The 27,792-nt window shown below is 41.3% G+C and overlaps 1 protein-coding gene across 1 annotated transcript in view; it reads right to left on the reverse strand.

Annotated features, from left to right (window-relative positions):
- Positions 1 to 4,401: 4,401 nt before the first annotated feature.
- The window catches only part of LOC118363279 (pro-neuregulin-2, membrane-bound isoform-like), a 68,493-nt gene continuing 45,102 nt past the window's right edge, over positions 4,402 to 27,792 (reverse strand). The window contains exons 3-12 of the mRNA XM_052486876.1: positions 27,606 to 27,724; positions 26,857 to 26,977; positions 17,550 to 17,608; positions 13,889 to 13,912; positions 11,873 to 11,975; positions 11,349 to 11,484; positions 10,845 to 10,975; positions 10,490 to 10,708; positions 10,152 to 10,335; positions 4,402 to 7,541 (exon numbers count right to left, since the gene is read on the reverse strand). Of these exons, the coding sequence (XP_052342836.1) occupies positions 7,068 to 7,541; positions 10,152 to 10,335; positions 10,490 to 10,708; positions 10,845 to 10,975; positions 11,349 to 11,484; positions 11,873 to 11,975; positions 13,889 to 13,912; positions 17,550 to 17,608; positions 26,857 to 26,977; positions 27,606 to 27,724 (1,570 nt within the window). The 3' untranslated portion in view covers positions 4,402 to 7,067. The remainder of the gene's footprint in view (positions 7,542 to 10,151; positions 10,336 to 10,489; positions 10,709 to 10,844; positions 10,976 to 11,348; positions 11,485 to 11,872; positions 11,976 to 13,888; positions 13,913 to 17,549; positions 17,609 to 26,856; positions 26,978 to 27,605; positions 27,725 to 27,792) is intronic.

A 27,792-nucleotide genomic window follows, 5' to 3' on the forward strand; every position in this document is an offset into this window, starting at 1 on the left:
CATGGCCACCAGGAGGCGTCGTACGTCATCTGCAAGCTCTCTATAAGGCATGGTATAACTCAATGGCTTTTAGGTTAATTCTTACATATTCTGTGTTTGGGCTGCTTTTGAAAGCAAAAGTCAAATTAAAAACATTATTGGCATTGTTGAATTCGATTTTCATTATAGCAAGCTACTGTAGGAGAACTGATGGATGGGTTAGCTATGTTAGGAATGCTGTTAGGTTGTTTAACAAGGCAACTACTGTCACCATTGGCCTCATGGGTCTGAAGGACACCTGTATGTTTGACAGAGCTTGAAGAATTTTTGAAAGAATAATGGTCAAATGTTGCACGATCCCGGTGTGGAAAGCTTTGGAGACTTACCCAGAAAGATTCATTGATATAATCGCTGCCAAAGGTGCTTCTACAAAGTATTGACTCAGGGGTGCTAATTTCCTGTCACTGTGAAGGGTGTGCATGTGTGAGACCAACACCATGTCTCCTAATTATCCCCTTCGTTGATCTATTTGATGCTTGTCATAAAATAAAGATTAGCGTCTTAGTGTTGCCGCTTTTCCCAGTAAAATGGCAGATCAGATGAATCATGCCAGCATAATGTCAGGCAATAAAAATCCTACCTATTCCAAATGTTGTCCCATTTCCAAACCACAAAAAGGAAGGAAATAATTTAGGGGGAAAATCTGTTTGATCTATAAAAAGTAAATCAAATCAAATTGTATTTGTCACATGCCCCGAATACAACAGGTGTAGACCTTATTGTGAAATGTTTACTTATAAGCCCTTAACCAACAATGCAGTTCAAGAAATAGAGTTAAGAAAATAAACAAAAGTACAACATTTTATAAAAAGTAACAATAAAATAACAATAACGAGGCTATATACGGGGGTACCGGTACCGAGTCAATGTGCGGGGGTACAGGTTAGTCAAGGTCATTTGTACATGTAGGTAGAGGTAAAATGTCTATGCATAGATAATAAACAGTGAGTAGCAGCAGTGTAAAGACAAGGGGGGGGGTCAATGTAAATAGTCCGGGTGGCCATTTGATTAATTGTTCAGCACTCTTATTGTCACGCCCTGACCTTAGAGAGCCTTTTATGTCTCTATTTGGTGTGGTCAGAGTGTGATTTGGGTGGGCATTCCATGTTTTGTCTTTCTTTGCGTTTGACCGAGTGTGGTTCCTAATCAGAGGCAGCTGTCTATCGTTGTCTCGGATTGGGAATCGTAGCCTTTTTTCCCACCTATGTTGTGGGATCTTGTCCTTGTATTGTTGCTGTTGAGCCCTACAAGGCTGTACGTTTTCGTTGGTTCTCTCTTTCTTGTTTCATGTTAAAGAGTATGATTAACCTACCCCACGCTGCATCTCGGTCTAATTTCACCAACAACAATCGTTACACTTATGGCTTGGGGCAGAAGCTGTTAAGGAGTCTTTTGGACCTAGACTTGGTGCTCCGGTACCGCTACCGCCGTGCAGTAGCAGAGGGAAAAGTCTATGACTAGGGTGACTGGAGTCTTTGACAATATTTGGGGCTTTCGTCTGACACCGCCTGGTATATAGGTCCTGGATGGCAGGAAGCTTGGCCCCAGTGATGCACTGGGCCGTACTCACTACCCTTTGTAATGCCTATTGGTCGGATACCAAGCAGTTGCCATACCAGGCAGTGATGCAACTGGTCAGGATGCTCTCGATGGCGCAGCTGTAGAACTTTTTGAGGATCTGGGGACCCATGCCAAATCTTTTCAGTCTCCTAAGGGGGAAAATGTGTTGTTGTGCCCTCTTCACAACTGTCTCGTGTGTTTGGACCATGTTAGTTTGTTGGTGATGTGGACACCAAGGGACATGAAATACTCGACCCACTCCACCCGTTCCACCTGGCCCTCCTTTTCCTGTAGTCCATGATCAGCTCCTTTGTCTTGCTCACATTGAGGGAGAGTTTGTTGTCCTGACACCACACTGCCAGGTTTCTGACCTTCTCCCTATAAGCTGTCTCATCGTTGTCGGTAATCAGGCCTACCACTGTTGTGTCGTCAGCAAACTTAATGATGGTGTTGGAGTCATGCTTTGCCATGCAGTTGTGGGTGAACAGGGAGTATACAAGGGGACTAAGCATGCACCCCTTTTTGAGGATCAGCGTGGCAGATGTGTTGTTGCCTACCCTTACCACCTGGGGAGGGCCCATCAGGAAATCCAGGATCCAGTTGCAGAGGGAGGTGTTTACTCCCAGGGTCCTTAGCTTAGTGATGTGATTTGTTGGCACTCTTGTATTGAATGTTGAGCTGTAGTCAATGAACAGAATTCTCAAATAGGTGGTCCTTTTGTCCAGGTGGGAAAGGGCAGTGTGGGAAAGGGCTCGTGGCTGGGTTTCCCTTTGTTGTCCATAATAGTTTGCAGGCCCTGCCACATTCGACGAGCGTCAGAGCCGGTGTAGTGGGATTCAATCTTAGTCCTGCATTGACGCTTTGCCTGTTTTATGGTTCATCTGAGGGCATAGCGGGATATCTTTTAAGCATCCGGATTAGCGTCCCGCTCCTTGAAAGCAGTAGCTCTAGCCTTTAGCTCGGTGCGGATGTTGCCTGTAAACCATGGCTTCTAGTTGGGATATGTACGTACGGACAGCGTGGGGATGAAATTGTCAATGCACTTGTTAAATGAAACCGGTGACTGAGGTGATATACTCCTCAATGTCATTGGATGAATCCGGGAACATATTCCAGTCTGTGTTAGCAAAACAAACAGCGTAGGATCCGCATCATCTGACCACTTCCGTATTGAGCAACTCACTGGTTCTTCCTGCTTTAGTTTTAGCTTGTATGTAAACAGGAATAAGAAGGATAGAATTATGGTCAGATTTGCCAAATGGAGGATGAGGGAGTACTTTGAATGCACCTCTGTGTATGGAGTAAAGGTGGTCTATAGTTTTTTCCCTCTGGTTGCACATGTGACATGCTGGTAGAAATGAGGTAAACAAATGTAAGTTTTCCTGCATTAAAGTCCCCGGCCACTAGGAGCGCCGCTTCTGGATAAGCATTTTCTTGTTTGGATATGGCCTTATACATCTCCTTGAGTGCGGTCTTAGTGACAGCATCGGTTTGTGGTTTTGAATAGATACCTACGAAAAATATAGATGAAAACTCTCTTGGTAGATAGTGTGGTTTAAAGCTTATCATGAGGTAGTCTACCTCAGGCGAGCAATACCTCGAGACTTCATTAATATTGCGCACCAGCTGTTATTGACAAACAGACACCCCCACCCCTCGTCTTACCAGATGTAGCTATTCTGTCCTGCCGATGCATGGAAAACCCAGCCAACTGTATATTATCTGTGTCGTCTTTCAGCCACGACTCTGTGAAACATAAGATAGAACAGTTTTTAATATCCTGTTGGTAGGATAGTCTCGAACAGAGATCATCCAGTTTATTCTCCAGAAGATTGCACATTGAACGAATGATAGAGGTGGGTTACCCACTCGCTGACGAATTCCCACAAGGCACCCTGATCTCTGCCCCCTATATTTCCGTCTTTTCTTCATGAAAATGAAGGGGATTTGGGCCTGGTCTTGGAAAAGCAGTATATCCTTTGCGTCGGACTCATTCATTAAAAATCTTTGTCCAGTTCGATGTGAGTAATTGCTTTTCAGATATCCAGAAGCTCTTTTCAATCATAAGAGATGGTAGCAGAAACATTATGTACAAAATAAGTTACAAACAATGCGAAAAAACACACAAAATAGCACCGTTGGTTAGGAACCTGTAAAACGGCAGCCATCCCCTCTGTTATCAATCCCTGGTTACGTGTGAAGACACAGCATACTTTGGTGGAGTAGAAATGATGAGTCTAAAAAGGATGTGATGGTAAAAGTGAGGCATTCTGAACTGAAGCTTTTCAGATGAGGTCATGAAGTAAGAATTGGGGAATTCAGCAGCTAACACGATTGCCTCATTCTCATTCTACATATTCCTTAGGGGATCTTCTGCATTCCTTTTGTAGGGTCACTAAGGCCTTATGTAGGAAGGAAGATGTACTAATAATGGGTAGAATGGGAATATCTTGCGCTTGTTGTCACTTGCTTATTTAGATGCATGTGCTTTTTACCCCAACAAAGTCTGTTGTCGTTAGATGTGATGTTCATCAATGATAAAGTATGTGTTATATTGTTGGAACAGTTAAGACAGGAAAATATTGCCACCCAGTGGCCAGAAGTTTTCAAAGCCTGTTTTGCTTGTACAGTACAGTAGTATAAGGCAGAATAATTATTATCGGTTTGATAGACAGTCATCAATAGGCAGGTGAAAACAGCGTCTGACGTAAGCTTGAGAATCACCCTTACACCTTGAGGCTCATGAAGGAGAAGGCCTCTTCTTTGTGACAGAGAATGACAACACTTTCAAAATGGTAGGAATAAAGATTTATTTTCATATGAAGAGGTGGTTTGGATTTTTCTTTTTCTTTTTTACAAGTATGTTTTGATAAAACTTGCAAAAAACTTCTAGCATATCCCAAGGATGGAGACATGAGAAAAGGGGATTTATTGCTGAATGTTAAAATGAAGACACTTCACTGAGTGGAAAATGATTTCCTTGCTGCTTTTTCCATGCACCCGACTACCTGGACCGCTAGGACATGCAGGGGGGTGGGGTGAGAGGATTGGGGGAGGAGTGGGAGGGAGGGGGCGTCAAGGAGACGAGGACAACTGCTGGACAAACACAAACAATGGTTGTGTGTGTGTGTGTGTGTGTGTGTGTGTGTGTGTGTGTGTGTGTGTGTGTGTGTGTGTGTGTGTGTGTGTGTGTGTGTGTGTGTGTGTGTGTGTGTGTGTGTGTGTGTGTGTGAGAGAGAGAGAGATTGAGTGAGTGAGTGAGTGAGTGAGTAAATATGGAAGGTAGGAAAGATTGGTTGCAAGGGAAGGAGGTAAGGGGGATTTTACATTTCAACTACCACTAGAAGCACACTACCCTCACTGGCAGTATCCCACATTGCAAATCTCAGATTGAATACAGTGTTACTAAGACAAACTAGCCAGAACTTTGGGCCATGAAATAAACATGAATGTCTCTGTAATAAGTGATATTCCACAATGATCCTCTGAATTCATCTAAGGAGTTGGTCTTTTATTTAAAGGTAATTATGTGTTTTTGTGTGATGCATGCATCTCCTGTGAGACTCGACCGGTAAAGGGGCACATTTATGTTTTCATTTAAAACCAACTCCTTTTTCCAGTAGGTAGAGGAGCAGGACACTCTCGGGACTCTCAGCCCATTAAATCTCATAATATTTCTGAGGTGAACCCTTTCTGAGGAATGCCTGTAACCCATAGCGTAGTGGGCAAGCTGTTGTCCTGTGTAGGTGTAACATGTCCCATGATAATAGGTTATGTTATACTCTATGATGTCATCGTCAAGATTGGGGGGGGGTCGGACAGAGACAGACACATATCAGATCATTCAGTCAATGTGGCCAAGCACATTATTATGCTAATAATAAAGGTATAGGAATGCAACAAAGGATGCAATAATCGATAGAACAGTCTGTTGGCTATGATGAAAAAAAGACAAACCGAACAGACTCAAACACACTGCAGTCCGTCAGTCAACGTAGGAGAGACTTCGCAAGAATGAACCTTTGTGACTTGCCACAGCACTCAGCAATCCAGTGCCATCATCACTACTAGCCAATGCCGTCGTCAACAACATCACAGAATAAACCCGTGTCATTACACTGTCATAGAACAATCATCTAAGAGACTCAACATCAACTACATATCAGCATCTTTCATTTTTAAACTCCACTTTTTTTTTCAAGTTCCAAAGAGTTTCCAAAACTCCCTACAACATCACACATGAAAACAGACAAGGACAAGGGACATAATGGATCTGGCCTATGGACCATGGTGGTTCTTGGGAAATTGAGTTTTTTTTCTGTATGGGTTGTGAAAGTCCTGAGACACAGTGCGGCTTTAGTTAAGCTGCTGGCATAGGAACGGGGGTGGGTAGTCCATGTAGGCCAGAATCAGGCTGGATTGACAGGATTGGTTGGATTGGCAGCTCCCTGGCCAATGAATGCTCATGGATGGAGGTTTTACAGTACAATGGAGCTTCTGGCAGCATGAGGATTGGCCGGTTAAGTATGTCAGTTTAACAGTGAACACACCCTCATAGCTGAATGGACACACTCAGGGCTCCCCTGCTGTGCCTGCGATCAGACTACAACTCATCATGGAGCACGCATATGCCTGCGCGCGCACACGCACACACACACACACACACACACACACACACACACACACACACACACACACACACACACACACACACACACACACACACACACACACACACACACACACACACACACACTCACGCCCATTTAAAAACCCTGAACACCTGTGAAGGTACCTTGGATCACCTGCATTCCTCTAAAACAATACACAGACAATGACAGGCGGCGGATGCTGACATGAATGACCGATGTAAGTTAGTTGGAGCGACTCATCAAAAACTAGCGCACCACTTCCTGTACCAGGACAGGACACCACATCCAGTTGCGTCTGTGATAAATGTCCCCCGTGAAAAAAAACAACTGTATGTGGATCATTCTCATGTAAACATAAACCGTTACACAGGGGTGACTCATATTGCATGATGCCAGAATCATATCACAGTTCAAACAGGGAGAGCAAGTCAAAGTAAAGAGGTCTATAAAATGAGGAGTCTGTATTAGAAAGGCTACAAAAACTCAACTGGACCTCTGGCTTCAGCACACAGCAAAAGGCACCACAATATTATTCTATTGACTAACTCGTGAAAGAATTGGCACGGAATAATTTGTTCTCTCTCTCATAATGCTGTAAATCAAAAACTTTACATATAAATATTTTTCCCCTATAAAAAAAGTATTTGCTGTTAGCTAGTAGACAATTTTTGCTAAAATGAAAATAAATATTTCATTTGTTTAGAATATCTGTCTCTTATACAAAATAAAAATATGTCTCTACTCCACTGTTGTCTTTAGGTGGGTCAAAGGTTTTGGGGTCAGGATTTAGAGGTCAGTGGTCAAGGTGGACAGGTCTTAAAGGGGTGTGTTGCCATGTGTCAAGGAGCGCGACTGGGGGAATTTACTGTGTCCGTTGCTGCGAGTGCTTGGTCGCCCCTGTGCCCGGTGAGTCCGTATGTCAGTGGTGGTGCCAGGGGCAGTAGATGATCGGCACCCACGTTCGCACGGCTCCATGTTCATGTTCTGCATACTGAGGAAGGGCGTGCTCTCCCCGTGCCCTTCCTCTTCCTCCTCCTCCTCTTCTGATTGGCTGAAGCTCTGAGAGCTGTAGTCCCGTAGGCCCATTGCACGCTGGGAGAAGTGTCCGTTGAGGCGGTTCCGACGCGGGCGCCGGCGGCTCCTGATTGGTTCGCGGGAGGAGGCGTACTCCTGCGTGGTCTCGTAGGCCTCGTCGTCAGGGAGACGGTAGGGGCTGGACGGAAGGCTGCCCGTGCTCTCCGTTAGGTAGGGTTGGCGTGGGCGGCGGGGCTGTCGGTACAACAGTCCATCCTGCAGGGACAGAAAGAGATGAGACAGTTGCCACTTTAATCTACAACTAACATCATACACTACCCACTTTAATCTACAACTAACATCGTACACTACCCACTTTAATCTACAACTAACATCATACACTACCCACTTTAATCTACAACTAACATCGTACACTACCCACTTTAATCTACAACTAACATTATACACTACCCACTTTAATCTACAACTAACATTATACACTACCCACTTTAATCTACAACTAACATCGTACACGACCCACTTTAATCTACAACTAACATTATACACTACCCACTTTAATCTACAACTAACATTATACACTACCCACTTTAATCTACAACTAACATCGTACACTACCCACTTTAATCTACAACTAACATTGTACACTACCCACTATAATCTACAATTAACATCGTACACTACCCACTTTAATCTACAACTAACAACATTGTACACTACCCACTTTAATCTACAACTAACAACATTGTACACTACAACTAACATCATACACTACCCACTTTAATCTACAACTAATGTTATAAACTACCCACTCTGATCTACAACTAACATTATAAACTACCCACTCTGATCTACAACTAACATTATAAACTACCCACTCTGATCTACAACTAACATTATAAACTACCCACTCTGATCTACAACTAACATTATAAACTACCCACTCTGATCTACAACTAACATTATAAACTACCCACTCTGATCTACAACTAACATTATAAACTACCCATTCTGATCTACAACTAACATTATAAACTACCCACTCTGATCTACAACTAACATTATAAACTACCCACTCTAATCTACAACTAACATTATACACTACCCACTTTATCCTACAACTAACATTATACACTAGCCACTTTATCCTACAACTAACATCATACACTAGCCACTTTAATCTACAACTAACATTATACACTACCCACTTCAATCTACAACTATCATCATACACTACCCACTTTATTCTACAAATAACATCGTACACTACCCACTCTAATGTACAACTAACATTATACACTACCCACTTTAATCTACAACTAACGTTACAAACTACCCACTCTGATCTACAACTAACATTATAAACTACCCACTCTGATCTACAACTAACATTATACAGTACCCACTCTAATCTACAACTAACATTATAAACTACCCACTCTGATCGACAACTAACATTATAAACTACCCACTCTGATCTACAACTAACATTATAAACTACCCACTCTGATCTACAACTGACATCATACACTACCCACTTTAATCTACAACTAACATTGTACACTACCCACTTTAATCTACAACTAATCTACAAGGACAGGACAGCGGAGTCAATCACCACCTTCCGGAGACACCTGAAACCCCACCTCTTTAAGGAATACCTAGGATAGGATAAGTAATCCTTCTCACCCCCCTTTAAGATTTAGATGCACTATTGTAAAGTGACTGTTCCACTGGATGTCATAAGGTGAATGCCCCAATTTGTAAGTCGCTCTGGATAAGAGCGTCTGCTAAATGACTTAAATGTAAATGTTAAATGTTACAACTAACATCGAACACTACCCACTTTAATCTACAACTAACATTATAAACTACCCACTTTAATCTACAACTAACAACATTGTACACTACCCACTTTAATCTACAACTAACAACATTGTACACTACCCACTTTAATCTACAACTAACAACATTGTACACTACCCACTTTAATCTACAACTAACAACATTGTACACTACCCACTTTAATCTACAACTAACAACATTGTACACTACCCACTTTAATCTACAACTAACAACATTGTACACCACCCACTTTAATCTACAACTAGCAACATTGTACACTACCCACTTTAATCTACAACTAACAACATTGTACACTACCCACTTTAATCTACAACTAACATCGTACACTACCCACGTTAATCTACAACGAACAACATTGTACACTACCCACTTTAATCTACAACTAACAACATTGTACACCACCCACTTTAATCTACAACAAACAACATTGTACACTACCCACTTTAATCTACAACTAACAACATTATACACTACCCACTTTAATCTACAACTAACAACATTGTACACTACCCACTTTAATCTACAACTAACAACATTGTACACTACCCACTTTAATCTACAACTAACAACATTGTACACTACCCACTTTAATCTACAACTAACATCGTACACTACCCACTTTAATCTACAACTAACAACATTATACACTACCCACTTTAATCTACAACTAACAACATTGTACACTACCCACTTTAATCTACAACTAACAACATTGTACACTACCCACTTTAATCTAAAACTAACAACATTGTACACTACCCACTTTAATTTACAACTAACAACATTGTACACTACCCACTTTAATCTACAACTAACAACATTGTACACTACCCACTTTAATCTACAACTAACAACATTATACACTACCTCTTCTAGTTTACCACAACCCGATAAAGGAAGTGGAAAATATGAGTCATGAATCCCAGTTGTAATATGGTCTGCTTTCTGCCATTTGTGCAGTCACGTAGTCATGAGTGGGTGTAGCGGCAGGGTCATGATCACCTGGGGGAATCTCAGCAGGGGCTGGTCATCCTCCCGGTGGTAGGCTGCGGCGGCAGGCGGCAGGGTGAGGGCGTGGCACGTGTTGGGAGAGGTGATGTGGAAGGTGGGCACCTGGGGGGACAGCGGGGGGTAGTGGAACTCAACGGGTGACAGACGGGCTGGCGTGGTCAACGCTGACACATACCTGTGGGGAGGAAGGGGTGAAACAGAGACACAAACAAACAAAAAATTGTATTAAATCTGGTTCAGAGGCCCAAAACTGAGACCATAGACAACAACTAATATTGTGGTTTTTACATCTACAAATCTTTGGCGAAGATTCAATCTAGTTGTCTCACCTGTCGCTGTGAGGTGAATCTCTCAGAGAGTCGTAGGAGTCTCCATACTGCAGGCTGGCTCCCTCAGAACAGCCCCAGTAGGCGGCCCTCTGTGCCCGTGCCTCCATGCATGTCGGACTGCTGCATTTACTGGTGCCCACTGACGAGGAGAGCGCCCCTGACTGGAAGTCTGAGTTCATACTGTCTGTCCTCTCTATACTCCACGTCCGCTCCTCATGTCTATAGGGAGAGGGCAGTAAGAAGGAGAGGGCTTTGGGAAATTTCTGATCAGCAGAAATGTGTGCGTGCGTGCGTGCGCGTGTGTGTCTCTACATGTGTGAATGTGTGTCTATGTTTATGTGTGTTACTACAGCACCTGGAGTTGTGGGAGACTGTAGATGAGTGGTGGGATCGGGTGGACATTCGGCTTCCTGAGAAGTTTACGGATTCTTCTGGTCCATGCTGTATAATACTACACTCTGTGGTAGGAGCGTTCTTTGAGATGTACTGTGAAAGGAAGAGAGAGCTATGCATTGTGGGAGCTGCATGGGCGATATGGGAATAAGGACGTGTTATAACACCCGTTACAAACAAAACACATCTGTTTCTGAGCCTGAGGTAGGTTGTAGGCCCTGTACACACTCAGTTTGTACAACTGGTGCACAATGTATTTGACAAAACAATTGTGATCCAATGGAAGGTTTGTCTGCACAAAAATGTTTACACAGCGATTTTCGAGAAACAATGGTTGTGTAGAAAAGCGTGTGCAGACAAACTCTCTGTAGTATAACAGAAATATCAGTTCTACCACAACTGTTGTGTCAAATGTGTTGTACATCAGTTGTACAACCTGAGTGGGTACGGGGCCGTAGTGACTCACGTCGGCCATGGGGATCTCCTCAGGGCCTGGCCCAGGGTGGTTGGGACCGTTAGCCAGCATGCGGTTGGGCTGCTCCACACACTGGTTTTGGTTCATGTTCTGGTTCAGGTGGCCATGCATCTTCTTCCTCTGCTTCCTGTAGGACATACGCAAGAGAATGTGTAATGAGTTATTGTTCTAGAATACATTGAGAAATATAGTAGATAAGGAAAGATAGTAGGTAAGGAAAAATATTGATAGAAAATGTAAATGAATATAAACTACAGTGTTATACAGTCATTTGATAAATTATGGTCTGTCTGTCATCAAAATACTCAGCTTCAAACATTAATAGTTTTTTATATATAATTAGTTAGTAAAGCTCATCTGAGAAGTTTAAAAGCTTAATTTCTGACATTATAGCTGTGGTCATTGTGCAGACCCAGTCAGTGAATGCCTCCTGGGCTCCGTGAAGAACAGGTTTAAATGATGTCATAATGATACCATTCAAATCAGGGTGGGCTCTGAACAGTACCAGTACGTACTTGGTTTTGCAGTATGCCGCCACACAGACCATGCCCACTACCAACAGTGCCACACAGATGCCTGTGATGGTCAACACCCGTCGCTGGTACAGCTCCTCTGCCTCTGTGAACAAACCACACACACGCACGCACGCACGCACGCACGCACGCACCCACACACACACACACACACACACACACACACACACACACACACACACACACACACACACACACACACACACACACACACACACACACACACACACACACACACACACACACACACACACACACATATACAAATACACATACACGTGAGCGCTACTCTACAGGAATATTCAAACAAAAGCTAACTCAGCTCCTCCCTTTCCCTCCATACTCTGACATCACTGACCTATGACATCTAACCTCCCTAAAAATAACCAATCGTGTTCCTGCTTCACCTTAATAGTGCTAACCTTAGACAAACCAAAACCGTGATGGTATTAACCCTATAGGTTAACAGTGGCTTAGCCACAACATAGGCTGTTTCAGTTAGGAGGAGGTGCTTATATTTGTCCTGTTTCACACATGTTCAAGCATGTAACAGTTCAATTTACAATGTCCAACAGTTAACCTCTAGTATACTTTTTTTTTTACTGGTAATACTATCTTCTGTGAGCTTACTGTATGTCAAGTTCAAACAATCTCCTAGAAACTAGGCCTCATTATACATAGACCTCCATGTTGCAATGTGTGGTTGGTCTGGATTCTCCCTCTGCTTTCCCTACGTGCACTAATGTATCATAATGTCTATGGAATGTATGTCAAAGAGGTCTAAAGACACATGCCTGTATGATGGAATCAGATGATAATTGTAAGAAAAAAAGCATTTTAGAGCAAAAACACCACAATGGTTTGGGGATATTTATAAAACTCACCGGCAACTAAATAAACACCTTTAAATTGACCAGAGAACGCATGGATATAGAACTCACAGATTACTCACAGTCTTCATATGTTAACAAGGGAAATATAATGCAGCTTTTGCATGAGTTATCATTATTTTGCAAGGTTTAATGTGGTTTTCTGATCGTTTGTGTCAGATCAAAAGTGTCTAGAATCTCTGTTGTCATGGTGAAGCTTTATGAATACTTCCCTGTCAGGTGTTCTGATGGTGTTTAACTGACCAATGAGCATAAGTCTCATTGTGGCGGAACATTGTCAGCAGATAAGTCACAATGACAGAGAAAAAAAACAGAACATGGGAGAAGGGGAACGCAAAGAAAGAAAGAAAGAAAGAAAGAAAGAAAGAAAGAAAGAAAGAAAAAGGAAGATGGAAAGAGGAGATGGCCAGACGGTGGAGGAAGAGGGGCTGGGAAGGTCTGGGGAGGGGGTGTCTAAAATGGGGTGGTGGTGGGGCTTTTAGTGCTAAAGGTAGGGGGACTGGGGTGCTGTCTAGAGAGCCTTAGCCTGGCATTGTATGTGTGTCACAGAAGAGGGGACTGATAGGGAATGAGATTGGTGGTTGGCTGCTACTGAAGGAGCTAGGTCACTATCACTTGCAGGAGCCTCTGATTCAATGTCAATCAACTGGGGAATGCTGGACCTACCACCTACTAGGGGCTGTCTCTATGGAAGATAGTCTTATGGGATGCTGTCTATTAACCATCAGGACATTTCTCGCCAGTTTGTCTCTCTGTGACTCAAAAGCTTCACTCATAATGTAGCCTCATACCTTCTGCTTCCACAGTGTCTTCCTCTCCATCATCAACATGTCTGTGGCTTTGCTGTCTCCCTCTCTATACAGTAGCAGAATGGCGTGTACAACAAAGCTTAGTTTCAAGGTTTTCTATAATTGAGAGAGAGGGCTAGCATGCATGCAGAGGGACAAGTGTCTTTGGACCAGGTAGGTTAGTGGGCAAGTGACAGATCGACAGATTAGAGAAGAGCTACTGGTTCTAGAGAGATGGTAGTAGTAATGTGTGACTGTGAGAGGATCTTGGCAACTCTTAAAATGAACAATATACATTCAAATGAATAATTGTTCCATACCCATAAATTCAATTCCAAGATGCTCTGCCAACGCAGAAAGTTGGACACAATGAAAAGGAAAGAGAACAAGTTTCAGAGAGTGATTGTCTACATTGGAACATAGATATATAGATAGTAGATACTAAACCATGAGGTTAGTATGGAATTTTTCCGTGACGTACAGTAATAATCGTTACTGGCAGGTGCCAGGTCCAGTAACAGACAGACAACGCAGACAGCCGCAGCTCTGTGACCCCAGAAATGAAAGAAAAGGAAAGAAAGAAGCATAACTAATAAAAGAGAGAGGGAAGCAGGCAGGAGACATGCAGAGACAAAGACAGCCACTTCACTTACTGCCATATTTACTAGACCTCATTTCTGGGGTAAAAAAAAATAAAAAAAATTGGGACAAAAAAATGAACAAATAAAACAAGATAAAAAAGCAATTTGTTACTTTCCAACGTTTTGGAGATGAGGCTGGTTGGCACAGAAATGGGAGCAGCTTTGTAGGTCAACAGATTAATGACATGTTCTAATTGTGTCTCTCATTGTTTCTAGTATTTACTAAAAATTGTATTTTTTGTCACCCTATAGCTTCTCTCTGGTCTTTTTCCCCCTGAAATGATTATGATTATTTTCCCCCTGAAATGATAAAATATGACAGTGTTTTCTATTTCACAGCGTGAGCACCAGTAGGAAAAGGTGTGCCTTTAATTTACTTGTAATGATGCCACCACTGATAGAACAACTTGGTCTCATAGACTAGACGTAACATAGTAAATGTAAATCTGTGACACTCAAATTAGTATGATATGATACGTTTGTTATGATGACATAGACAGAGGATAACTTAACTCAAAAACTATAAGCAGGGTAGTTGGTCAGGGTGTATGGATTAGCGTATAACACGAATGTCTAGCAACTCAAAGGTTGCGTGTTCAAATGTCATCACGGACAACTTAAGCATTTTAGCTAATTAGCAACTTTGCAACTACGGTCGTGGCCAAAAGTTTTGAGAATGACACAAATATACATTTTCACCAAGTCTGCTGCCTCAGTTTGTATGATGGACATTTGCTTATACTCCAGAAAGTTATGTAGAGTGATCAGATGAATTGCAATTCATTGCAAAGTCCTTTTTTGTCATGCAAATGAACTGACTCCCAAAAAAACATTTCCACTGCATTTCAGCCCTGCCAGAAAAGGACCAGCTGACATCATGTCAGTGATTCTCTCGTTAACACAGGTGTGAGTGTTAATGAGGACAAGGCTGGAGATCACTCTGTCATGCTGATTGAGTTCGAATAACAGACTGGAAGCTTCAAAAGGAGGGTGGTGCTTGGAATCATTGTTCTTCCTCTGTCATCCATGGTTACCTACAAAGGAAACACGTGCCGTCATCATTTCTTTGCACAAAAAGGGCTTCACAGGCAAAAGGATATTGCTGCCAGTAAGATTGCACCTAAATCAACCATTTATCAGATCATCAAGAACTTCAAGGAGAGAGGTTCAATTGTTGTTAAGAAGGCTTCAGGGCGCCCAAGAGAGTCCAGCAAGCGCCAAGACCATCTCCTAAAGTTGATTCAGCTGCAGGATAGGGGCACCACCAGTACAGAGCTTGCTCATGAATGGCAGCAGGCAGTCGTGAGTGCATCTGCACGCACAGTGAGGCAAAGACTTTTGGAAGATGGGCTGGTGTGAAGAAGGTCAGCAAAGAAGCCATTTCTCTCCAGGAAAAACATCAGGGACAGACTGATATTCTGCAAAAGGTACAGGGATTGGACTGCTGAGTACTGGGGTAAAGTCATTTTCTCTGATGAATCCCCTTTCCGATTGTTTGGGGCATCCGGAAAAAAGCTTCTCCTTGAGAAGACAAGGTGAGCGCTACCATCAGTCCTGTGTCATGCCAACAGTAAAGCATCCTGAGACCATTCATGTGTGGGGTTGCTTCTCAGCCAAGGGAGTGGGCTCACTCACAATTTTGCCTAAGAACACAGCCATGAATAAAGAATGGTACCAACACATCCTCCGAGAGCAACTTCTACCAACCATCCAGGAACAGTTTGGTGACGAAACAATGCATTTTCCAGCATGATGGAGCACCTTGCCATAAGTTATAACTAAGTGGCTCGGGGAACAAAACATCGATATTTTGGGTCCATGGCCAGGAAACTCCCCAGACCTGAATCCCATTGAGAACATGTGGTCAGTCCACGAGAGACGGGTGAACAAACAAAAACCCACTAATTCTGACAAACTCCAAGCATTGATTATGCAAGAATGTGCTGCCATCAGTCAGGATGTGGTCCAGAAGTTAATTGACAGCATGCCAGGGCGGATTGCAGGGCTTGAAAAAGAAGGGTCAACACTGCAAATATTGACTCTTTGCATCAACTTAATGTAATTGTCAATACAAGCCTTTGACACTTATGAAATGCTTGTAATTATACTTCAGTATTCCATAGTAACTTCTGACAAAAATATTTAAAGAGACTGAAGCAGCAAACTTTGTGAAAATTAATATTTGTGTCATTCTCAAAACTTTTGGCATGACTGTACTTAATACTTTTTAGCATGTTAGCTAACCCTTCCCTAACCTTAACCCTTTAACCTAACTCCTAACCTTAACCATAACCCTAACCACTAGGCTAGCTAACATTAGCCAACTAGCTAACGTTATCATTAGCCAACTAGCTAACGTTAGCCACAACAAATTGGAATTCGTAACATATTTCATGTTTTGCAAATTCGTCTACATATTGTATAAATTGTAATTCGTAACATATCATACGAAATTGATTATGGACATCCACAAAGGGATACATATTATACAAAACGTAACATATCAGACTAATTGAAGTGTACCGGATTTACGTTACATCTACCCCTGAATCCATGTTGCATAGAAAAGACTGATCATTGCAGGATTATCTAAATACAATATATATGTACTGCAAATAGTAGGTATTATGTATATAGTCATATTGTACTCCCATTAGGGAAGAATGATGACAAACTAGTTCAAAGTGCTTTACTCCCAGCTACTATACTCACTGTACTGTACTTCCAAAGAACTGGTCACACAGGTAAACAGGACGTTGATGGGGAAAAACAAACCAGACATTTGAATGATTTGAATATCAGAACTGATTTAGGATGAGCTCTCAGGAAATATTATGACAATGGGTTATCAGTTGCCCATCTGCAGCAGTACTACTTCCAGTCAGAACATCACAGATAACTACAGGTCTTCGCATCAAGCATTGCATCAAGCCATCCAAGCTGCATATCAGGTGCACCCTGTAAATTACATTCACTGTATCATTATCCAATCTCTACTGCAGCATATGATCAGGAGGGCATGCATAGGGACCTATGTGTTGACTCTCTGGTGCGTGTCTCTGCATGCACCACTATTATCCATTATTAAGGGGTCTACTGGTTAACTCACTATGTGTAAAGACCAACGCCAGGTAGGACATATAGTGCAGCAGAGGAAGGTGAGAGGAATGGCAACAGGAAAGGGATGGACATAGAGGCATGCACGTACACACACACACACACGCACGCACGCACGCACAGACAGACAGACAGACAGACAGACAGACAGACAGACAGACAGACAGACAGACAGACAGACAGACAGACAGACAGACAGACAGGCAGGAGGAAATGAACATACTGTAAAAACCTGCCATGACGGATTTTTGACAGCGATCACCTGTATAGTCATTTGGACACCTGATGGGGGAAACAAGCCACAGAAGGAGAGGACGGAGGGAGGGAGGGAGGAGAAAATAGTAGGTTGAGAGACGGAAGAGGGAGTACATATTGGAGGAGGGAGGGACCAAAGGAGGGAGGGAGAGAGGGAGGGAGAGACACAAGAGAGCAGAGAACATGGAGTTAGAAACAGAGCACAACCTAACAGTATGTGACAGAGGTACAGAGAGCGCTATCAAAGACAGTACAGTATGAAGATATGTAGAAATGGCTTCTCTAATAGAAATCCCCGATCACACTTGTAGGCGATGTCATGGCGACGTTAGCTAGCATAGCTGATTGGGTTTAACGTTTGTGTCGCGCTGAACTGCGCATGTGCAGACCATCCAATAAAACTCCTTTGACATAAAGTTGTTTTTGACAAAAATGAAAAAGTATCAGTTGGTAACTTTCACGAGGTTGTAGTAATGACAGGTTCAGGTTGTGCCGTTAGAATACGGGAATATTAACAACAAAGGACACATTTTTCACTTCTCCCATTGACTTGCCAAACCCCAAAACCCAATCTAGTCTGTCTGGTCTGCTTTGCGACGTGTTTCCGGATGTATCAAAAACACCCCCTAGACATAACTGCTGGATAGGGTTTGTTTCCCAAGATGCACTTTCATAGAGGTTGGGCTTGGAAAACTGCAAAGGCTAAGTCTGTAAGGAAGCTCCCCTTTGCTGAAGGACCTCATTGACATCTAGGAGAGAAAGGTGGGGGATTGGAGTACACAGGGGATGTCCAAGTTCTCACACATACCGTGCTGTAACTACACAGCAACTACACTGTAATTACAGTGTGAGTCCAGGCAGCATAATTCTCTCTAACACATACATATCCTGATCCCTGATCCCTTTTTTCTAAAACAGCATTCAGTTCAACTAGTCTCACAGGGTCTGCATATTCATAAAATGCATAAAACTGCACAGGATATATTTTTTCCTCATACAGTACCAAAGACACAACATCAATGTGCATTTGGGATCAATTAAAGCAAAAACCTCACTCAGCAATTTCCCATGCAGTTATAAATAGATTAGAAGCAAAGTGTGGATCTGAGACACTTGAGGCAGCATGCAGACTAGCAGATAATCTCTCTCTCTCTACCTCCTCTCTCTCTACCTCCTTCTCTCTCTCTCTCTCTCTCTCTCTCTCTCTCTCTCTCTCTCTCTCTCTCTCTCTCTCTCTCTCTCTCTCTCTCTCTCTCTCTCTCTCTCTCACCATCCCTCCTCACTTCCTCTCAACCCTTTTATCTCCCTCTCTTTCTCCATCTATCTCCCCTTTCTCTCACTATTCTTCTCGCACCCTATCACCCTATCAATATCCTAGTATCTCCATCTCTCCCTCTTTCTCATCTCCCCACTCTCTCTCTCTTCCCCTCTTTTTGTCAGCCTTGAGAACAAGCTAAAGAAAAACAGCCTCCACTCATCTCCACAGAGGGATAAACCAGCACTCATCTGAATAATGTCATTCCTCCATTTCATTCTCTTGTTCTGTCTCTCTGATGCTGAAGGGGGATTGGAGGGAAAGGGATTTGTCTGAGAACTGCTAACCTCTAACATAGAATGCCAGTGTCACATCATAGCCAGGCTAGTCTGCTTTGTTAATTCAGAACTGCGCTGATCTGTCTAAACAGACTGGCATCTTGGCTCAGAGAGAACACAACAAAGCTCTGACTCTGTGTTTCTCTACATGCAGCTCTGTCACAACATCTAGCACTGTCCCTCTCCACACAACTCAGACACAACTCACGATCAGGAAGAACTACCCTTAATTCCCCGGCGACATGGCTGGATACACATCTAACTCCCACGGCCTGACAGAGTAGGGTTCTGTGTAGGTATCAGCCAGCCAGCCAGCACCCAAACACCTCATAAGGTTTTCCTGCAGATCTTTTGTAAGGCTGTTGTCACAGTACGTAACAGAACAAGGTATAACTAGTTTTTAGGCTGTCTGTCACAGTATGAAACAGAACAAGATACAACTAGTTTTTAGGCTGTCTGTCACAGTACGTAACAGAACAAGGTATAACTAGTTTTTAGGCTGTCTGTCACAGTATGAAACAGAACAAGATACAACTAGTTTTTAGGCTGTCTGTCACAGTATGAAATGGAACAAGGTATAACTAGTTTTTAGGCTGTCTGTCACAGTATGAAACAGAACAAGATATAACTAGTTTTTAGGCTGTCTGTCACAGTATGAAATGGAACAAGATATAACTAGTTTTTAGGCTGTCTGTCACAGTATGAAATGGAACAAGATATAACTAGTTTTTAGGCTGTCTGTCACAGTATGTAACAAAACAAGATGTAACTAGTTTTTAGGCTGTCTGTCGCAGTATGTAACAAAACAAGATATAACTAGTTTTTAGGCTGTCTGTCGCAGTATGTAACAAAACAAGATATAACTAGTTTTTAGGCTGTCTGTCGCAGTATGTAACAAAACAAGATGTAACTAGTTTTTAGGCTGTCTGTCACAGTATGAAACAGAACAAGATATAACTAGTTTTTAGGCTGTCTGTCACAGTACGAAATGGAACAAGGTATAACTAGTTTTTAGGCTGTCTGTCACAGTATGAAACAGAACAAGATATAACTAGTTTTTAGGCTGTCTGTCACAGTATGAAACAGAACAAGATATAACTAGTTTTTAGGCTGTCTGTCGCAGTATGTAACAAAACAAGATGTAACTAGTTTTTAGGCTGTCTGTCACAGTATGAAATGGAACAAGATATAACTAGTTTTTATGCTGTCTGTCACAGTATGAAATGGAACAAGATATAACTAGTTTTTAGGCTGTCTGTCACAGTATGAAATGGAACAAGATATAACTAGTTTTTAGGCTGTCTGTCACAGTATGAAATGGAACAAGATATAACTAGTTTTTAGGCTGTCTGTCACAGTATGAAACAGAACAAGATATAACTAGTTTTTAGGCTGTCTGTCGCAGTATGTAACAAAACAAGATGTAACTAGTTTTTAGGCTGTCTGTCACAGTATGAAACAGAACAAGATATAACTAGTTTTTAGGCTGTCTGTCACAGTATGAAATGGAACAAGGTATAACTAGTTTTTAGGCTGTCTGTCACAGTATGAAATGGAACAAGATATAACTAGTTTTTAGGCTGTCTGTCACAGTATGAAACAGAACAAGATATAACTAGTTTTTAGGCTGTCTGTCGCAGTATGTAACAAAACAAGATGTAACTAGTTTTTAGGCTGTCTGTCACAGTATGAAATGGAACAAGATATAACTAGTTTTTATGCTGTCTGTCACAGTATGAAATGGAACAAGATATAACTAGTTTTTAGGCTGTCTGTCACAGTATGAAATGGAACAAGATATAACTAGTTTTTAGGCTGTCTGTCACAGTATGAAATGGAACAAGATATAACTAGTTTTTAGGCTGTCTGTCACAGTATGAAACAGAACAAGATATAACTAGTTTTTAGGCTGTCTGTCGCAGTATGTAACAAAACAAGATGTAACTAGTTTTTAGGCTGTCTGTCGCAGTATGTAACAAAACAAGATATAACTAGTTTTTAGGCTGTCTGTCGCAGTATGTAACAAAACAAGATATAACTAGTTTTTAGGCTGTCTGTCGCAGTATGTAACAAAACAAGATGTAACTAGTTTTTAGGCTGTCTGTCACAGTATGAAACAGAACAAGATATAACTAGTTTTTAGGCTGTCTGTCACAGTACGAAATGGAACAAGGTATAACTAGTTTTTAGGCTGTCTGTCGCAGTATGTAACAAAACAAGATGTAACTAGTTTTTAGGCTGTCTGTCACAGTATGAAACAGAACAAGGTATAACTAGTTTTTAGGCTGTCTGTCGCAGTATGTAACAAAACAAGATGTAACTAGTTTTTAGGCTGTCTGTCACAGTATGAAATGGAACAAGATATAACTAGTTTTTATGCTGTCTGTCACAGTACGAAATGGAACAAGATATAACTAGTTTTTAGGCTGTCTGTCACAGTACGAAATGGAACAAGATATAACTAGTTTTTAGGCTGTCTGTCACAGTACGAAATGGAACAAGATATAACTAGTTTTTAGGCTGTCTGTCACAGTACGAAATGGAACAAGATATAACTAGTTTTTAGGCTGTCTGTCACAGTACGAAATGGAACAAGATATAACTAGTTTTTAGGCTGTCTGTCACAGTACGAAATGGAACAAGATATAACTAGTTTTTAGGCTGTCTGTCACAGTATGAAACAGAACAAGATATAACTAGTTTTTAGGCTGTCTGTCGCAGTATGTAACAAAACAAGATATAACTAGTTTTTATGCTGTCTGTCACAGTACGAAATGGAACAAGATATAACTAGTTTTTAGGCTGTCTGTCACAGTACGAAATGGAACAAGATATAACTAGTTTTTAGGCTGTCTGTCACAGTATGAAACAGAACAAGATATAACTAGTTTTTAGGCTGTCTGTCGCAGTATGTAACAAAACAAGATGTAACTAGTTTTTAGGCTGTCTGTCACAGTATGAAATGGAACAAGATATAACTAGTTTTTATGCTGTCTGTCACAGTACGAAATGGAACAAGATATAACTAGTTTTTAGGCTGTCTGTCGCAGTATGTAACAAAACAAGATGTAACTAGTTTTTAGGCTGTCTGTCACAGTATGAAACAGAACAAGATATAACTAGTTTTTAGGCTGTCTGTCGCAGTATGTAACAAAACAAGATATAACTAGTTTTTAGGCTGTCTGTCGCAGTATGTAACAAAACAAGATGTAACTAGTTTTTAGGCTGTCTGTCACAGTATGAAATGGAACAAGATATAACTAGTTTTTATGCTGTCTGTCACAGTACGAAATGGAACAAGATATAACTAGTTTTTAGGCTGTCTGTCACAGTATGAAATGAAACAAGATATAACTAGTTTTTAGGCTGTCTGTCACAGTATGAAACAGAACAAGATATAACTAGTTTTTAGGCTGTCTGTCACAGTATGTAACAAAACAAGATGTAACTAGTTTTTAGGCTGTCTGTCACAGTATGAAATTAAACAAGATATAACTAGTTTTTAGGCTGTCTGTCACAGTATGAAACAGAACAAGATATAACTAGTTTTTAGGCTGTCTGTCACAGTATGTAACAAAACAAGATGTAACTCGTTTTTAGGCTGTCTGTCACAGTATGAAATGAAACAAGATATAACTAGTTTTTATGCTGCCTGTCACAGTATGAAACAAAACAAGATATAACTAGTTTTTAGGCTGTCTGTCACAGTATGAAACAGAACAAGGTATAACTAGTTTTTAGGCTGTCTGTCACAGTATGAAACAGAACAAGGTATAACTAGTTTTTAGGCTGTCTGTCACAGTATGAAACAGAACAAGATATAACTAGTTTTTAGGCTGTCTGTCACAGTATGAAACAGAACAAGGTATAACTAGTTTTTAGGCTGTCTGTCACAGTATGTAACAGAACAAGGTATAACTAGTTTTTAGGCTGTCTGTCACAGTATGAAACAGAACAAGGTATAACTAGTTTTTAGGCTGTCTGTCACAGTATGAAACAGAACAAGATATAACTAGTTTTTAGGCTGTCTGTCACAGTACGAAATGGAACAAGATATAACTAGTTTTTAGGCTGTCTGTCACAGTATGAAACAGAACAAGATATAACTAGTTTTTAGGCTGTCTGTCACAGTATGAAACAGACCAAGATATAACTAGTTTTTAGGCTGTCTGTCACAGTATGAAACAGAACAAGATATAACTAGTTTTTAGGCTGTTTGTCACAGTATGAAACAGAACAAGATATAACTCGTTTTTAGGCTGTCTGTCACAGTATGAAACAGAACAAGGTATAACTAGTTTTTAGGCTGTCTGTCACAGTATGAAACAGAACAAGGTATAACTAGTTTTTAGGCTGTCTGTCACAGTATGAAACAGAACAAGGTATAACTAGTTTTTAGGCTGTCTGTCACAGTATGAAACAGAACAAGGTATAACTAGTTTTTAGGCTGTCATTCACAGTATGAAACAGAACAAGGTATAACTAGTTTTTAGGCTGTCTGTCACAGTATGAAACAGAACAAGGTATAACTAGTTTTTAGGCTGTCTGTCACAGCATGAAACAGAACAAGATATACGTAGTTTTTAGGCTGTCTGTCACAGTACGAAATGGAACAAGATATAACTAGTTTTTAGGCTGTCTGTCACAGTATGAAATGGAACAAGATATAACTAGTTTTTAGGCTGTCTGTCACAGTATGAAACGGAACAAGATGTAACTAGTTTTTAGGCTGTCTGTCACAGTATGAAACGGAACAAGATATAACTAGTTTTTAGGCTGTCTGTCACAGTATGAAATGGAACAAGATATAACTAGTTTTTAGGCTGTCTGTCACAGTATGAAACGGAACAAGGTATAACTAGTTTTTAGGCTGTCTGTCGCAGTATGAAACAGAACAAGGTATAACTAGTTTTTAGGCTGTCTGTCACAGTATGAAACAGAACAAGGTATAACTAGTTTTTAGGCTGTCTGTCACAGTATGTAACAGAACAAGGTATAACTAGTTTTTAGGCTGTCTGTCACAGTATGTAACAGAACAAGGTATAACTAGTTTTTAGGCTGTCTGTCACAGTATGTAACAGAACAAGATATAACTAGTTTTTAGGCTGTCTGTCACAGTATGTAACAGAACAAGATATAACTAGTTTTTAGGCTGTCTGTCACAGTACGAAATGGAACAAGGTATAACTAGTTTTTAGGCTGTCTGTCACAGTATGAAATGGAACAAGATATAACTAGTTTTTAGGCTGTCTGTCACAGTACGAAATGGAACAAGATATAACTAGTTTTTAGGCTGTCTGTCACAGTATGAAATGGAACAAGATATAACTAGTTTTTAGGCTGTCTGTCACAGTATGAAACGGAACAAGATGTAACTAGTTTTTAGGCTGTCTGTCACAGTATGAAATGGAACAAGATATAACTAGTTTTTAGGCTGTCTGTCACAGTACGAAATGGAACAAGATATAACTAGTTTTTAGGCTGTCTGTCACAGTATGAAATGGAACAAGATATAACTAGTTTTTAGGCTGTCTGTCACAGTACGAAATGGAACAAGATATAACTAGTTTTTAGGCTGTCTGTCACAGTATGAAATGGAACAAGATATAACTAGTTTTTAGGCTGTCTGTCACAGTATGAAACGGAACAAGATGTAACTAGTTTTTAGGCTGTCTGTCACAGTATGAAACAGAACAAGGTATAACTAGTTTTTAGGCTGTCTGTCACAGTATGAAACAGAACAAGGTATAACTAGTTTTTAGGCTGTCTGTCACAGTATGTAACAGAACAAGGTATAACTAGTTTTTAGGCTGTCTGTCACAGTATGAAACAGAACAAGGTATAACTAGTTTTTAGGCTGTCTGTCACAGTATGTAACAGAACAAGGTATAACTAGTTTTTAGGCTGTCTGTCACAGTATGTAACAGAACAAGGTATAACTAGTTTTAGGCTGTCTGTCACAGTATGTAACAGAACAAGGTATAACTAGTTTTTAGGCTGTCTGTCACAGTATGTAACAGAACAAGATATAACTAGTTTTTAGGCTGTCTGTCACAGTATGTAACAGAACAAGATATAACTAGTTTTTAGGCTGTCTGTCACAGTACGAAATGGAACAAGGTATAACTAGTTTTTAGGCTGTCTGTCACAGTATGAAATGGAACAAGATATAACTAGTTTTTAGGCTGTCTGTCACAGTACGAAATGGAACAAGATATAACTAGTTTTTAGGCTGTCTGTCACAGTATGAAATGGAACAAGATATAACTAGTTTTTAGGCTGTCTGTCACAGTATGAAACGGAACAAGATGTAACTAGTTTTTAGGCTGTCTGTCACAGTACGAAATGGAACAAGGTATAACTAGTTTTTAGGCTGTCTGTCACAGTATGAAACAGAACAAGGTATAACTAGTTTTTAGGCTGTCTGTCACAGTATGAAATGGAACAAGATATAACTAGTTTTTAGGCTGTCTGTCACAGTATGAAACAGAACAAGGTATAACTAGTTTTTAGGCTGTCTGTCACAGTATGTAACAGAACAAGATATAACTAGTTTTTAGGCTGTCTGTCACAGTACGAAATGGAACAAGGTATAACTAGTTTTTAGGCTGTCTGTCACAGTATGAAACAGAACAAGGTATAACTAGTTTTTAGGCTGTCTGTCACAGTATGTAACAGAACAAGGTATAACTAGTTTTTAGGCTGTCTGTCACAGTATGTAACAGAACAAGATATAACTAGTTTTTAGGCTGTCTGTCACAGTATGTAACAGAACAAGATATAACTAGTTTTTAGGCTGTCTGTCACAGTACGAAATGGAACAAGGTATAACTAGTTTTTAGGCTGTCTGTCACAGTATGAAATGGAACAAGATATAACTAGTTTTTAGGCTGTCTGTCACAGTACGAAATGGAACAAGATATAACTAGTTTTTAGGCTGTCTGTGGGGCCTTGTTGACCTGGGAGAAGTAAATGCATTCCATCCCCATTACCTCAGTGCAGTGCTTGTTTAAAAACATGTTTTGTGAATGAGCTGTCTGGGAATGAGCTGTCTGGGAATGAGCTGTCTGGGAATGAGCTGTCTGGGAATGAGCTGTCTGGGAATGAGCTGTCTGGGAATGAGCTGTCTGGGAATGCGCTGTCTGGGAATGAGCTGTCTGGGAATGAGCTGTCTGGGAATGAGCTGTCTGGGAATGAGCTGTCTGGGAATGAGCTGTCTGGGAATGAGCTGTCTGGGAATGAGCTGTCTGGGAATGAGCTGTCTGGGAATGAGCTGTCTGGGAATGAGCTGTCTGGGAATGAGCTGGATATTTATTAGAGAGAGAGAGAATAATACAAAGAGAGAGAAAGAGAGAGGGGAAGAGAGCAAGAGAAAGAAGGAGGAAGAGATGAAGGGGAAGACACCTAGATTTCAAGAAGAGGACAGATCAGAGATAGGAAAGGTTCATGTCTGTAGAGAGGAAGAGAAACAGAGGGGTGAAGAGAGAATAATGAGTTTACAATCAACAGGGAAACATTTTAATGTTGCACCCAGACTAATCCCTGAGAGGATCATTTACAATGAGCTTGATGACACTGTGCATTCTGTGTCTGGAGAAGGAGATTGGGTTGACAGGGTGAACAACACACAGCTGAAGCCACACAGTGACAGACACAGCAGGAGGACAGGACCCCTCACTTACTTGCATGACAGTTGGTTTATACCGTGTATGAAATAACAGTCTCCACCGTTGACACAGTACGACTTCTCTGTGTCGTTACAGCGCCGGGCGTGACTCGAGCCCGGAGACAGAGTAGTGGTCACTATGGAGGAGAGAGAGAAAGAGTAGAGGTCACTATGGAGGAGAGAGAGTAAAAGTAGGGGTCACTATGGAGGAGAGAGAGTAAGAGTAGGGGTCACTATGGAGGAGAGAGAGTAAGAGTAGTGGTCACTATGGAGGAGAGAGAGTAAGAGTAGTGGTCACTATGGAGGAGAGAGAGTAAGAGTAGGGGTCACTATGGAGGAGAGAGAGTAAGAGTAGTGGTCACTATGGAGGAGAGAGAGTAAGAGTAGTGGTCACTATGGAGGAGAGAGAGTAAGAGTAGTGGTCACTATGGAGGAGAGAGAGTAAGAGTAGTGGTCACTATGGAGGAGAGAGAGTAAGAGTAGGGGTCAGCAAGGAAGAGGGGGAGCGTGGCGGTAACTAAGGAAAAGAAGGAAAGTGTAGAGGTCACTACGGAGAGGGTTAATAAATAGTTACTAAGGAAAAAAGGGAAAGAACGTTGCCATGGTGGATGTCAAGAAAGAGAGAATGAACATGGTGGTAACTAAGGAAGATAGAAAGAGTATGGTGGTTGTCAAGGAAAACAGAGTCTGTGGTAGTTAATGAATAAGGTGGAAAGAGTGTGAAAGTCATACTGTAGAGTGGGGATGGTGTGTCTGTGGACTCACGGCTCTGGATGCTGATGCCGCTTGTACTGTTTTCTTGGCCCAGCGTGTTCTCAACCACACACGTGTAGTTCCCAGAATCCTCCAGCCTCGCTCGGTTGATCTGGACCTTGGAATTTTTTCTTCAGAAAATGAGCGAGGGAGAGAGGCGAGAGAGAGAGACACATGGAGTGAGAGTGATTCCTTTGAG

The sequence above is a fragment of the Oncorhynchus keta genome, chromosome 30 (assembly GCF_023373465.1).
Source record: "Oncorhynchus keta strain PuntledgeMale-10-30-2019 chromosome 30, Oket_V2, whole genome shotgun sequence".
NCBI lineage: Eukaryota > Metazoa > Chordata > Actinopteri > Salmoniformes > Salmonidae > Oncorhynchus > Oncorhynchus keta.